Raw genomic sequence first — 13,765 nt, forward strand, 5'->3', positions numbered from 1 at the left:
TGTGGCCGAGTTGATTTGTGTCCGAGTTAACTGTGGCCGAGTTGACTTGTGGCCGAGTTGACCTGCTTCCGGTGATGATTGGTCAGTGAATTCGGTTGTTACAGGTTTTAACTAACAGAATACAGTACTGTACAACGGATGTTAGCATAGATCGATCAATTAAATCCTTTTGATTGACCAGGGTTATCGCCTAACAACTCTCTGGTGCAACAGACGAATATACAAGTGGTTGTGACCATGTTGCGACAATGATTGGCTATTCTTCTGCATAACAATTGACTCGGTCTGCAGCCCCTAAAACATTGGGACGGTCTGAGTACCATCAAGGCCATGGTGAAAGATATAACAAGCTGAGATAGATGACCTTCTGTGCATTGACATGAACATCCATGGTCTTTGCCATGTAAATAAAATGAACAAAAACAATAATTCATTTGCTTACTTTGTATATTTAAGTAAGATCCTACAAGCTTTCAACTAACATTTAAGCAAGATTACAGTCTCCTCGAAAATTAACTCGTTTAAAAAGTTACGTAATGTTATACGTCCCTTAAAATTAGGCAGGCTAATTTAAAGATTTTAATAGTAACGTCAGTAAATAATTGAAAACACTTTTTAAAATATATGACTTAAGTTGATAACCTAAGTGATCCTGCCAGTTTTTTCTCAATTATATTAGGCGGCAGTATACCTGGAGGCCATGATCTAAGTAGGCCTACAGTCTTTTGGGGGGGGGGACACCCTTTTTTCGGCTGCGAAAGGAGGGATAGGGCCAGGGGTGGCGCCAGGACCTGCCCGACGGAGGGGCTAAAGGCCCCGACGGGGGGGGGGCTAGTGGAGCGAATCGAGTTTCACTTGGCTGGGGCCAGGGGGCCGCCTAGGCCCCCCGCTGGGGGTCCAGGGGGGCGAAGCCCCCTGGATTTATCGTCTTCCCCGACGGGGGGGCTATGCTTGCCCCCCTCTGGCGCCACCCCTGGATAGGGCCTATGTCAACACTGTATAACCAATAATATATTATGATTCGTCACACTTGGTAAAATCTGTCGAGTTTGTAGAGATGTCACTCTGTAATTTACAACCTTTTGCATTCATATTATATTTTTGTGAATTCATTATGAAAATAAATACAACCTATTCTGATACATAGCACATTGTGACCAAAGGTTATCGAATTGACCTTAATCAACGATACCTTGTTATGACCCCATTGTTATTACTAAATCTTCTGAAGATGTCTTGCAAAAATCAATAATAATGTTCACACAATAGCGACAATAATTGTTGTTCAATAATGATGCCGATCGTACACATTGAAACCAAAGTTTGTTAAATTGCGTCTATGGTTACAAGCTTTATATGTCAAGGTAGGACCCAAACCTACACTGTCTTGACATAACGTAGCTCATCATTTTTGTCAAAACCTTTCTTTTGGCATTTGTGTTCCTCATTATTTAATCTGGTATAAATTCAACGTGTAGGCCTAATTAATATTCGTAGGAACATTGTATTATGACTATTTTGTCGCCTGAACAATACAAAGTGAATATTTTATTTTACGACATTCTGTATTTGCGTCATAGATTTGAAAGTGGCAATGAAAAAAATAAATAAATAAAAAGGCAATTTATTGCGGAAGCGTAGGCAGTAGTAGGATTCTGGATCATGATGATTGGCTACTAATGGTATATACAGCAAGATCAAACACACACATGTAGGAGAACGTAAAATTTATGTACAGGAGAATATTAATTATTGTTTAGGGCTCTAATACAAAAATCGAATATAAGAAACGTAGGTGATTTATATATTTTTCAGGTAGTGATAACTGGGCTGCACCTAATTTTAAAAGATATAAATAAGCCTATGTTATAGAAATCATCAGAAGCTATCGTTAAATTTAAACCAAACCTGTAATTTCCATTATAGGCCTATTATAGGATTAAATATTCTAAAATCATAAAAAGACTCCTACATCTGTACATATAACTATAACTTTTAGGGGATTTAAAGAAACTAAGAAGATACAGAGCTAAAGATCGTACGCTTTTAGGGAAGACATGTACAGTATACGGTATTCTAATGTAATAAATTTGTCAGCATTAATAATAATATGCAGTCATAACAATGTAAGAAAATAATACCACTTGATATTAACCATTTCTATTACAATAATTTAGATTGTTTAAAAGCCCTTCGGCGGATCCAGATTGGTAATAAAGAGGCGCATGAATGTGCGAACTTAGTGGGAGTCTTGTGGAAGAGCCTCTGGTAGGGGTGAAAGGGGTGAATCCCATTTAAACCTCTAGCAATTTCAAAATTTGAGTTTGTATTTAATTGATTTTCACTATTCAGCATAATTGTTTTTTTGTTTTTTTAAACAAAGATAGAGCCCGGGTTAGCTCCCTCTAAATTCGCCACTGTTAGGCGTATGACACTGTGTCATTTGTTAACTGTACCGGTAGTTAACTGTGGCTTACTGGTTAAGGTGTTTCTTCCAATTCATGAGCTCCGTGTTCCAGTCCTGTTAATAGTCGGGTTTTCCCCCAAACGATTAAAAAAAAAAACGCCCACGCCCAGAGCACCACATGATTGGGGCCTAATTTTTTTTATTTTACCTCTACCAGCTGAACATCTTGGAAGTGTTCCCTCTTTAAGTACTGTATTGCAATATAAAATCATAACGTTACTTCCAAAGAAAACTATAAACACAAAATATATATTTCAATCACTACACTAGCACATCGCTTAAGATTATCTTATTCCTACCTTGTAATTCCAACCTTCTTTTGGTTCGTAAGGTATACAAAATGTCGTTTCATTATTCTGATTGTCTGATACCCTACTTAGATCTGGTAATGATGAACTGTAATTGTCGTTTACTGAACTAATTTTGCGCCTCTCAACCGTCTTATGTCCACCAAGGGTAGAGTTGACCATTGCCAGTTCTGTGGACGGAATTTCATCAGGATTAGGTGAATGTCCATCGCGTAATGCCGCCCAAGCATCGCTTGTATCTCTGAACACAAAAGACCGCGAAATTTCTGCTTTTCGAGACAAACTAGCAGTTGACCCCCCAAGATAGATTCTATTCCTCTTTTCATTACTATCCAAGTTATTTATAGTGATATCGCTTTCAATAGGACTACCACAAAGGTGGTGATTATCATTATTCGTTTTATTAGAGGAATCAACAATATCTTCGATATTAATGGTCGGTTGTGTTGCTGTGCTTGCTTTCTTAAAAGCAGCAACAGTGAACGCCGCTCTGCGAAATGTCTGTACAGCTTTTTGTTGATTTGTTGTCTTCTTCTGTTTTCCAAGTGTAACTCCCATGATGAAAAAAATCGACGGATTAAGAAATTAAAGTATATTAATGTCAATAGAACACCATATCATGAGACCGAAGAGACGATAATTGAAACAGATCAAAATTGTGAATTCGAAGTTTTATATAAGAGCTCTTCCGTCACATTATTTATTCTCACAAATTCTTAATTCCACCGTCATCAAAGCAATCCTCTTTCCATTGGCGTTCAAGCGATGACCTAAGATATTTTAAGTTGTTAGTGAATTCTTCCAACTTATTTCCGAAATACAAACATGCAGATGGTTAAATTTCCTATTACAGTATTTAGTTTAATAATACAGCAGCAAAAATGTCGCTTGGCAGATGATGACCTACAGGTAGCCTAGATACAGGTATCTAAACTGGTAATGTCTCGTCCATTGCTAAAGTATATCAAAACAAGGCATCGGACTTTGTTCCCAATCACTTGAAGCAGTAAACAATTGCGGTACTGCACTGTATTACAAACTATTATAATTGATACAGATCGTTAGCAATGAATAGGTGTTCTATGATCGATCGACCACACTCCGTATGCTTGTTGGTAGAGTTCCTGACTCGTCTAGCGCCCTCAACTATTACACAAACACTGTTGTTGCCAAAGTGAACGACGCTGCTTTGCTTTGGAATGGTTTCTTCTACGAAATGGTTGAAAAGATCAATGATAATCATAGATTCCAATTCCCACAGTCTTCTTATAAGGTATCGTATTCAATATACTTTAAGTAAATTTTGTGTTAAACTTACTCGAAGCTAAAAAGCAGCAAAATCTACTATATAATATATGCAGGGCCTAACAGCATAGGGTAAGTCCCACACAATGTATGCTACTGTTGTATTCTACTAGGTCCCTTACACCTGCGGCTTAAGCTAGTGTGTCTGCTTTGGGTATTCGTCTGCTTAGGCCTCTAGGTGTGCCCAAACTTGTTTATGATTGAGTTAAATGTTATGAATACAATGCGGTCTAGCTAGGCCCTAAAAAAAAGGTGGTGGTGAGGTTAGAAAGAAAGAGTAACCATGTAGCATAGTCCGACAATAATTAATAACAATTATATAATTGAATTATTCAATCAAAATTTGATTACAATTACAGCTCTCTGAGTGATGCTGACACTACAGTACCAGTAGTATGTAAATTCCACTGCAATGAATCACAAGAAAATGTCAGCTGCACGCAATGCTCCATTTGGAACTGATGTTCAACCAACTTGTAATGTGAAAATCATTGGAGGAAAAGCAGTAGAGATTCCAATAGATTCACCACCAACAAGGTTAGTATGCACATAGTACAGAGAAGTGTCATTGAGGCCTAATGATCCTACATCTTGGTTTTATAATTATAAACATATTATGACTGTATGATGCTTGAATGTTTTTCGATGATTATTTATACTACAGGAGAGCTATAGATATAATTCTATAACAAGCTGTTTATTTTTTATTTTTTTCATTGTGTTTAACAGTGCAAAAAATGGCAAGAATTTACCACCTGTTGTCCACCATAGTCCATATGGAACCTCTCCAATGCAGACCCAGCCTAATATAACCTGTGATGAGGGTACACAAGACAACCTTGCAAAACAACAGGTAATAGTAGGAATGGCGTCTCAGTCCAACTGCATAGACTGCCAAGGCTATGTAAAAAGGAATGTGATTTACACTACCTCAGCCACATCAAGGGCTAGGGCAATAAATTATAGAATATGACATGAAATGCATCAGTCCGATTAAAGTCCCAACAAACATTATTGCTATTGTGTTCTGTAAAAGTAATGTTCTTGACAGCATCATTACGTTATCTTGGCTTGTGTGGTCCCTATTGTAACAGGCAAGAGTAGCAGGCACTGGTTTACTGGGTACAGTAGCCTAGACTTCAAGGGGAGGAAGCAGTTACCTCATGTTATTTGAGACTGGTATAAAATGCTATATAGATCTAACTACTATTAGATCAAATTTGATAAGTAATGTAATTATATTTGCAGTATGAACGGCTACGAGCGATAGCTTCTAAAACCTCGCCACCAGACAACAGCAACTCGCATATCCATGGTACGAGGACGAGGTCTAATAGTCTCCCATGTACTCACAGGTAAACGCATGGATAAGAGATGATGCGATGGCATAGCAAGTTGATATGGTTTTAACATCTGACAACTAAAAGTTACAATTTTGCTACTATATTTGTAACGTAATAATACGAATTATGTTTAGGTTATTTGCTATAAGTGCATTTTGGAACTGTTCATTGTATGTGCAGTCATGCATGAACTGTGCAACTTGTACATACACACTCAAGTTTGAAGCCTTTTTTTTTTTTTTGAGTTGGGCTAATGCTGATACTTTAACTTCAATTGCTCATTGCCCAATAAGTTATATATCATTCCAATTAATTATAGAATTTAATTATATAAAAAAAACACACAATTATATTGTCACTGTCAAGATTTTGTGGGAACTTGTCACATAATTAATGACAAAATAATTTCAATTCATTCCTTTATTTTTAAAAAAAATTAATTTATTCATTTGATTTACCATATTTTTCAGAGTCCTACCTCCTATACCAATGTCCAGTAGGTACCCATCAAGTGAGAGCACGCCCCCATTGAGTTCAGGGTTGGCGTCCCCTAATGAGAGCCTGAGGCTTGAAAAGCCTAAAATATCAATGACAATGCAGCTTTGTGATATGCTTCGAAGCTATGATTCATACTGCTTTAAAGATATGTACAGAAGCCTAACAGAGTTTGACCACAAGTTGACAGGCTACGTGAACCAAGCCCAGCTGAACATGATCGCGCTTAGGCATGGCCTTCCCATCCCTACTACAACGATGAGGCTTCTTTTCACTAGCTTTGCAAAGGGCAGTAACCCTGATGTGGTCAACTACGAGAAGTTACTACAGTATCTAGCCAGGGCTCAGGTGGGCTCACCTAAGGCTGAGACCATGCTGCATGAGTCTGTTAATAGGCAAGTATAACTCATTGTAAATACTAGAATGCTAATTATGCAAGATTCTTTAAATCATTTGAGTGGAGTTGAATAGCTTAGTGGTTAAGATCCTTGCCTTCCTTCCTAGCATCTAGGATATGCTGGAAGGGTCAACCTTTATGAATAAATATGGTAACGAAAAAAATTATTATTTCTGTTATCTTTAAATCAAGATTCATTAAAGAAATAAGAACACTGGATAGTCCTGATGAACAAGTTTCACTAGATGAGAAGATTGCAGAGTTTGAAGCAAAGCTCATTAAAACTCAACAGAGATCACATGATACTCACAAAGTCAATCAACAGTCAAGTCCAATGGCTGGCAATACCAATCAAAAGCCGAATCCAGTGAAGGAGAGTTATGGTAACCATGGAGACAACCAACAGGTTCAAAGAAAGTAAGGGTTCATATATCAGTGTGATTGCAGGAAAATAATTGGCAATTAAGGGATGATGACAGTGACAGTGATGATTGACAATTATGGGAGGATGATGATGATAAATAATTAAGAAATGAAGGTTGACAATTAAGAGAAGATGTTAATTATGATAGATAATTAACTGATGATGATTGATAATTTAGTGATGATAATTAATAGATAATGTTGACTGACAGTTTAAGAATGATTTCTGATTTCCAATTGAAAGAGGACCAATAAAGAATTAATATTATTATTAATATTTGATTGATTGACATTTAAGTTGGGTTTGCAAAATAATAATCTTTATTCCAAACATTGAACATATAAATTATATTAACTCATGTTTTAAAGAAATTGTGCTGGTAAACTAGATTCAGTAGTGTAAATTCTGCAAATTCTAGAACGTTTTAAAGAGATGTCCATTGGTTTCAGGAAAAAAAGGCGCGATTCTCATGGAAAATCTGAAATACAACCACTGAAAACTATCAAGTAAGTTAAATATAAAAAAAAAATGAATTGATTATTTTTATTCTTTTAGTTACTTATTCGTATTAAGGAATGAAATTAGATAATAATTAAATAAAATCGGTTCAAATATATCATAATTGTACCAAATTAACAAACCCTTTTTCACTTGAAATAATTTTTTTTATTATTGTCCCTGTCTTTCTTTGTAAAATAAATAATAATACAGTAATAACAATTGATAATAATGATGATGATAATCATGATTATTATTATGATTGTGATGAGGATTATTATCATAATCATCAGTATTACTAACTGTATAACATACAATACATACACAAATTGATTTTTAAATAGAAAACCACTGAAGGTATTTTCCGAGCGTGATGATGCAATGTTACTCATGTTAATTGAGCAACAAGTTATTCAAGGAAAAGAGGAGAGCATGAACATGGAAGAGATCAGGGAGAGTATGTCAGACCTCGACAAAACCAGAGATGGAACCATTTCACAGAAACAGGTACAGTACCTATTGTTTTAGCCCAACTATTGCATTCAATACAGTGTTCTGAAGTCCTTGTAACCTGTATTATAGACTCTCCAGTCATATAAATGCATTAACCAAAATTAAAAATACACTATAAAATAACCACAGGTTTTAGAAGAAGAGAGTATGAAAGTTGTAGGGACATGATAGGCACGCAAGAGGACGAGCCGTTGACAACAGCAATTCAGGTTAAGCGCCCTATGGTTTAGTGTGGTCTCCCCGCTCTGATGAGCACAAATCCACCGTCCACCCATCCTGTTGTGTAAAGTGATGACAGCTGGGAGGACCCTAAGCTCTGTTATTTTTGATTGGTGTTCAGTTAAGAGAACATTTGCACCAGCTGTCACTTATAAACCAAAAACATACACTTCCAATTTTGATTAGCTCATTAATATTTGGGATTTTTATTATTTCATTATTATTATTATGGCATCTTATGTCCCTGACACTGGTCAGGGGCAGATCCAGAATTTTTCAAATGGGGAAGGGGGGCACAACACATTCAGAATAGATAAGCGAGAGTGCTAATTTCAATATATGCCTTGAAATTTTAAAATTTAGTGGCAAAACGTATCCCGCTCCTGGATCCACCCCTGCTGGTAGCACTTTATAGACTAACTTCATTTATTTATTTTGGTAGACTCCATAATGTTATTATGTTTATAATCAACCAAAATATGTATATGTTTAGTTCCAGGAAGTTTGCCTCAAACATCGTCTGCCATTCCAAGGCTCACTGTTGGACAAGATCATAATGAGATGTGATACAGGTGAATCGAGGTTAAGGTAAATCAATCAATCAATCAATCAATCAATCAATCTAATTCAGGGGTCCCAAGTTGTGGAAGTGAAGATCCTGGAGAATCTGGTGTGCAGGTCTGACAGTGGCTTACTAGTTGCATGTACTAGCTAAAAACATGTGTACAAGGTTTGGGTTACTGTTAATATGTTATTGTTGCCCAGAATGTTTGATAAATCTTATGTCTGCCTTATTGTCTGCATTAAGAATGGGAAAATTTAGCTTAGCCTAAGCCGTAGTTGAGTCAATTGGTTATAATGCTGGAGAAAATGTGGAGTTTCCTGGAGCCTGGGAGATGAACCAAAATTCCCGAGAAGAATTTCATAAATGATGTCACTGTATGTAACAGTTTTTGCTTTCATTTTAGATTTAACCACTGATTTGATATTGATTTTTTCTCCTTTAATAATAGTTGGGTAGCCTTCATTGAATTTCTAAGCAAGGTGCAGTCATTAAACTCATCTCAAGACCCTTCCGAGTCAGCGATGAAGAGCAGCAAAGAATCAGATCGTCCGGGGACATGGCCTACATCTCCAAGGCATAAGGAAACTTCAGAAGTAGCTGAACCATCTCGACCACCTTGGGAAACCAGAAAGCCTCTTGGGGTAAGTGGTGTGGCCTTGGTCTGTAAAACTAACACCCAACAATAAATGAACACAAAAAATGTCCCCATTTATCTGAGCACAGGATTTGAACGTGGGAAGGAGATAGGAAGCAGGTTTTTGATTGGGTGGAATAAAATGCTCACATTTTAAACTATAGCTTCTAAGCCACTTTTTATTAATGATAGTGTCATTGTGACGATATAAAATTGTATGTAATCATTGTAAACATTTTCTTTTTTTTTGTAAAATTCCACCCTGTGGACTCGTGGCACCCACAGTGCAGCGCCAGTGTCGACATATAACAGATACATTGTCCCTTAGCTCATAAATAAATAAATAATTAAATGAAGATGAAAGAAAATAATCAATTTTTTATTGTGTTTACAGCCAGTAATGAGGAAATGTTCCCCAACCAGTGTAGAGCGAGATGTAACCAGGGACGACACCCCGTCACCTACTCAAAGTGAAGAGATTGAGGATGCGCAACAACGCAAACAATTGAACACTCTTGCTAAGCAACATGCGGCAAGAGCTCAGCGTAAGGAGAAGCTTGATACCGGTGCAGAGGATGAGGAGGTTGAGCCATGGTTCTCAAGGTTCATGCACTTGGCCCAGGGATTGTATAGCAGTGATAGTACAAACACAGGTAAGACTAAAGAACACATAATGGTCCAGTGGCAGATGCAGTAATTTGAAAAATAAGGGGCCCAGGGAGGGGCTTTAACAGGTAGTGAGTCTATACCGCCTCATCCCCACCATGGTTGGGGCTGAGGTAAGAAAATTTATGATTATGGCACGTCTAGATTGCCGGAAATGGCACTCTTAAGGGGTCCCAAGTTGTCCCACCCACCCGAATCTTCCACTGCGGTCATTACATAAATGAAAGTGAATAAAATGATGATGATTATTATTATAAATATGATGATGATGGTAAAGGCAAGTTCAGCCACACTTACTACCAGCTTGTTTTTAAGTGCCTGTAGGGGATATATTTGGACTTGCATGGCATATTAAAATACAAAGTATAAAATATATTATGTAAATCAGAAAATTGTTGCATTTGATTTACCTAAAATTTTCAACCTTCAAATTAACACAATAAAATTGTACATTTCATCAAATTAAACATTCTTCAGACTATTTTGAGCATACGTCTTTTTCAAATATTTATATGATTATTTTGATATTTCTGATTAGTTGATTGATTGATTGATTGATTTGGGGTTTTTTCCAGGTTACTTGCCGAGGGAAGAAATGGTGCGATTAGTGAATAATTACAACTTGATTTACAACTTAAAGATACCAGGGGAGAGGATAACCAAGGTGATAAGCAGCTGCATGGGGGATAGGGGAGATGTCATGATAGAGCCATTGCTTGATTCACTTCGAGTTAGGGTCAGATAGAAAAATGGAGGGAGGACAGACAATCATTGGAAGATTTAGGGTCAGGTAAAAAATGGAGGGAGGACAGACAATCATTGGAAAATTTAGGTCAGATAAAAAAATGGAGGATCAGACAAAAATTTTGAAGAATGAAAATATAAGCATGCCAGAAATATATTATATTGATGTTTTTATCATAGTATTGTGAATAGTAAAGCAAGATCGACTTATAAAATAATTCGAATTAGGAAAGTTTAAATGTATAAACAATTTTCATGTTCATAAGTACCATACAACTTTTTGGGAGAATGGGGGGCTTTAAGGTATAAATCAATTGTGATTTATTGAATATGAGATTTCCCCTTATGATAATTACAGTATTTGTTTGAGAATTCTTGCCAAATATATTATTTCTTCAAACAATTTCATTAGGTTTTTGTAGGTACATAGTACCTACTGTATGCATACTTTTACGTATATGTACGTGTTGTACACATACTTTTACTTGGTTTTAAATTAAGAATTCTAAAATCAATAAATATATTATTGCTTTACATTTACTGAAAGGTGTTAATGTGCTCCTTGGTAGGCCAACGGTGGCACAGTATGTTTGTTAAGTGTGTATGATTATTGCAGCGCGACTGGTATTATCCCAAGGATAGAAGTTGCCCATTATAATTTAGTGCTTTGCGTCCTTTAGCAAAAGGTGCTCTACTATATAAATATTTATATTATTGTCATACTGTCTGATTACTATTAAATAATACTATTAGTAATTGCTGAGAGTGTATTGTAAATCTAGGACATTTTTTTCATTAAAAAAAAAAATTAATTTATTATTAATAAACAACTAAAGACTGGCCCACACCGTGTCCGCCAACAGTCAGGCAACAAGTTCATGCACTGTGTGAGCAGTTGCCCGATGCAACACCAGTTGCTGACTGTTGGTGGCGCTCTAAGCAGACTCACTGAAAACGATTGCTTGTGAAATCTCGTCAGCTCCTGATGCCAACAATCATGTGACCTCTATTCTGAAGCTGGTCTACTAGTTTCACTATTTAAAATAGATGCAGGCACCTAGAACCCAAATTTTCATATTTCAGAGTTTGATCATTGTTTAGATATTATGAAAAGCCTTCAAAACTTTAATAAAGCTTAAAGTTCAGGGGTGGATTTAGTGGGGGGGGGGGCCTAAAAAAAGGAAAAAAAGAAAGAAAAAGAAAAAAATGGTAGCCCACAACACCTCAAATTTCACTGGGGCATTCCCCCGGACCCCCTAGAACATTGTTGTCTCGATCGGCCCCCACTTTTGGACATCTCTGGATCCGCCCCTGAAGTTGGTCATGATGATGTCCTATGACACCGTTATAAACTACAGTACATGTGGCCAATAGTATAGGACTGCTTTGGCACAGCATTTGCGGTTCTGTTTCTCAACCTTTGAGGTTGCAGGTTCAAATCCTCGCTGTGCATTTTGCTTAGGTGTCCTTAGGCCTTTACCTACGGTTGTCTCTCTCCACCCAGGAGTGTCAGTTACAGCTGAACAACTGAGTATGTGTTCCATATGTGCTTGATCTAATGACCAGGGGTAGTTACGTGAAGCGGTTAGAGGCCGTGTTGGCAAAAAGTTTAACATCGTATTATTATTATTAAATCACAGGCATCTGTCACATAGTGTTATGACAGATTTAGAGTAATTACCATGGCACGTTTGTGTACAATTAATGAAATAAATTCATGTGTTTATATTTCAAAAGAACTTCTAATTTGTAATCGACTGTTGTTTTTTTTCTTCAAAATAATCTTCAAAGGGAGGAGATTCATATATAATTCACTTCATCTCTTTAACAAACATGTGATGAAATAGTTTTTAATTGAATTTATTACACCATGCCAACATCTCATTACTGAATGTTACGGGAACATATGTCAGCGCATGTTAAATGGAATAAATTGGGTTACCAAGTTGTCTCAATCGAGTTGTCATGTTTATTTTCTTTGGAAGTAGTTTATATCAGTATGAATTTGCTACTGTATTGTTATATATGGTAAAGAAACATTAGAATTTTTAATTGGTTTTTGCCTTATACCATCAGGATCTGAAAAACTGATTTTGAAACACAAATTTTGCAGGTAATGATTGGACAGAAGTTATTGAGGTTAAAGTTCACTGCAGTTAATTCTTTATTTGAAAGACAATCATTTGTTGCCTCTTTTTACTTTACGTTTAAAGGAGCTTTTGATTTGTGCGACAACAAGAATCTAGAATAAAATCACTCATTCTCTTCACAATATAGATTCGGACCAAAACTGCATCCTAGAATTCAGACGATGAGAACTCAATATTGTAGCATTCGCAGATGAATTTATGTGATGTACAGTAGACTGTACCATCGCTGTGCAATCAAAAGATCTGAATGTTATAACCTACCATCTCCCACTTTTATCAGGAAGTACATTACCCATAATGCATCAGGGATGGCGCTAGTGGCGGGTCCAAGAGGCGAAGGACCCCCTATAGAGGAATTTCCTGCAATGTCATCGGGGAAAAATCAAATCTCGAGCGCCGAAAGTACAATTCAAGCATGCCTTACTACTGTATATAAGTTTTTAGGGATTAAAACTGTTTAGTGCAAGCACTGCTACCATATGTGCGAGGTGTTGTATATTATTGCGATCGTATGGGTTGCAGTGGTGCGCCAGACTTTCCCCGACAGCAGGCTGGTACCTCAGACAGGGGGTCAATACCTCGATAAGGGGACTAGTACCCCAACATCCTTTTTAAATAAAGAATCCCATTTAACACAAAATTTTAATATCTTTTAATAAAAAAAATTCCTCAAGAAATTAAATTTTTCCCCACCGGGGGGGGGGGGGGGGGGACAGAGGCTAGGCTTCCCTGACAGAGAGGGATAGACGGGAGGGAGCTTGGACCACTCACCGCGGAATTCCTGGCCCGCCCCCCCCCCCCTGAATGTATTTGATTTTCTTAAGCAGTCATGTTCTGATTGACACTGACGATACAGTATGTTTAAGGTAATTATCATCATCTTTGGTACATCTACCAAATCAAAGAAAGATATATGCTGACACATGCTACAAGCCAATCAAATACTTTTGTTCTCTCATTCTCTTTTGTCATGTTACAATATTTGATCAGCAACCACACTATTCTCCTTTTTTTCAATTTGAATCAAATAACACCAG

The 13,765-nt window shown here is 36.9% G+C and overlaps 2 protein-coding genes across 4 annotated transcripts in view; one reads left to right on the forward strand and one right to left on the reverse strand.

Moving 5' to 3' along the window:
* Nucleotides 1-3,854, reverse strand: part of LOC117109891 (PHD finger protein 24-like) — a 15,513-nt gene extending 11,659 nt beyond the window's left edge. The window contains exon 1 of the mRNA XM_033252349.1: nucleotides 2,767-3,854. Coding sequence (XP_033108240.1) covers nucleotides 2,767-3,333 — 567 coding nt within the window. The 5' untranslated portion in view covers nucleotides 3,334-3,854. The remainder of the gene's footprint in view (nucleotides 1-2,766) is intronic.
* A 74-nt stretch (nucleotides 3,855-3,928) lies between these two features.
* On the forward strand, nucleotides 3,929-12,533 carry LOC117109889 (uncharacterized protein C1orf87 homolog). Of its 3 annotated transcripts, XR_004445605.1 has the most exons (13): nucleotides 3,931-4,048; nucleotides 4,440-4,617; nucleotides 4,810-4,933; nucleotides 5,329-5,435; nucleotides 5,894-6,313; nucleotides 6,508-6,732; nucleotides 7,189-7,245; nucleotides 7,582-7,744; nucleotides 8,463-8,557; nucleotides 8,983-9,175; nucleotides 9,563-9,821; nucleotides 10,410-10,649; nucleotides 10,696-12,533. XR_004445605.1 is itself a non-coding variant. In XM_033252348.1 (12 exons), the coding sequence occupies exons 2-12, from the start codon at nucleotides 4,493-4,495 to the stop codon at nucleotides 10,577-10,579; spliced, it is 1,938 nt and encodes a 645-aa protein (XP_033108239.1). In that variant the 5' UTR covers nucleotides 3,932-4,048; nucleotides 4,440-4,492; the 3' UTR covers nucleotides 10,580-12,533. The 3 variants fall into 3 exon arrangements, 1 of the variants encoding a protein (XP_033108239.1); XR_004445606.1 differs by lacking the exon at nucleotides 10,696-12,533 and having other exon boundaries at nucleotides 3,929-4,048; nucleotides 9,563-9,947; nucleotides 10,410-10,541; XM_033252348.1 differs by having other exon boundaries at nucleotides 3,932-4,048; nucleotides 10,410-12,533.
* The last annotated feature ends 1,232 nt before the right edge of the window (nucleotides 12,534-13,765 follow it).

This window comes from Anneissia japonica, unplaced genomic scaffold, assembly GCF_011630105.1.
Source record: "Anneissia japonica isolate Jap-2015-1 unplaced genomic scaffold, ASM1163010v1 scaffold585_len4108843_cov191, whole genome shotgun sequence".
Taxonomy (NCBI): domain Eukaryota; kingdom Metazoa; phylum Echinodermata; class Crinoidea; order Comatulida; family Comatulidae; genus Anneissia; species Anneissia japonica.

Bases quoted from the DNA above. Each gene is read 5' to 3' on its own strand.
- LOC117109889 (XM_033252348.1), top strand. From the start codon at position 4,493: ATGAATCACAAGAAAATGTCAGCTGCACGCAATGCTCCATTTGGAACT. The intron at 4,934-5,328 runs GTAATAGTAGGA...TTATATTTGCAG, and splicing joins ACAACCTTGCAAAACAACAG to TATGAACGGCTACGAGCGAT. The intron at 7,745-8,462 runs GTACAGTACCTA...GTATATGTTTAG, and splicing joins GAACCATTTCACAGAAACAG to TTCCAGGAAGTTTGCCTCAA.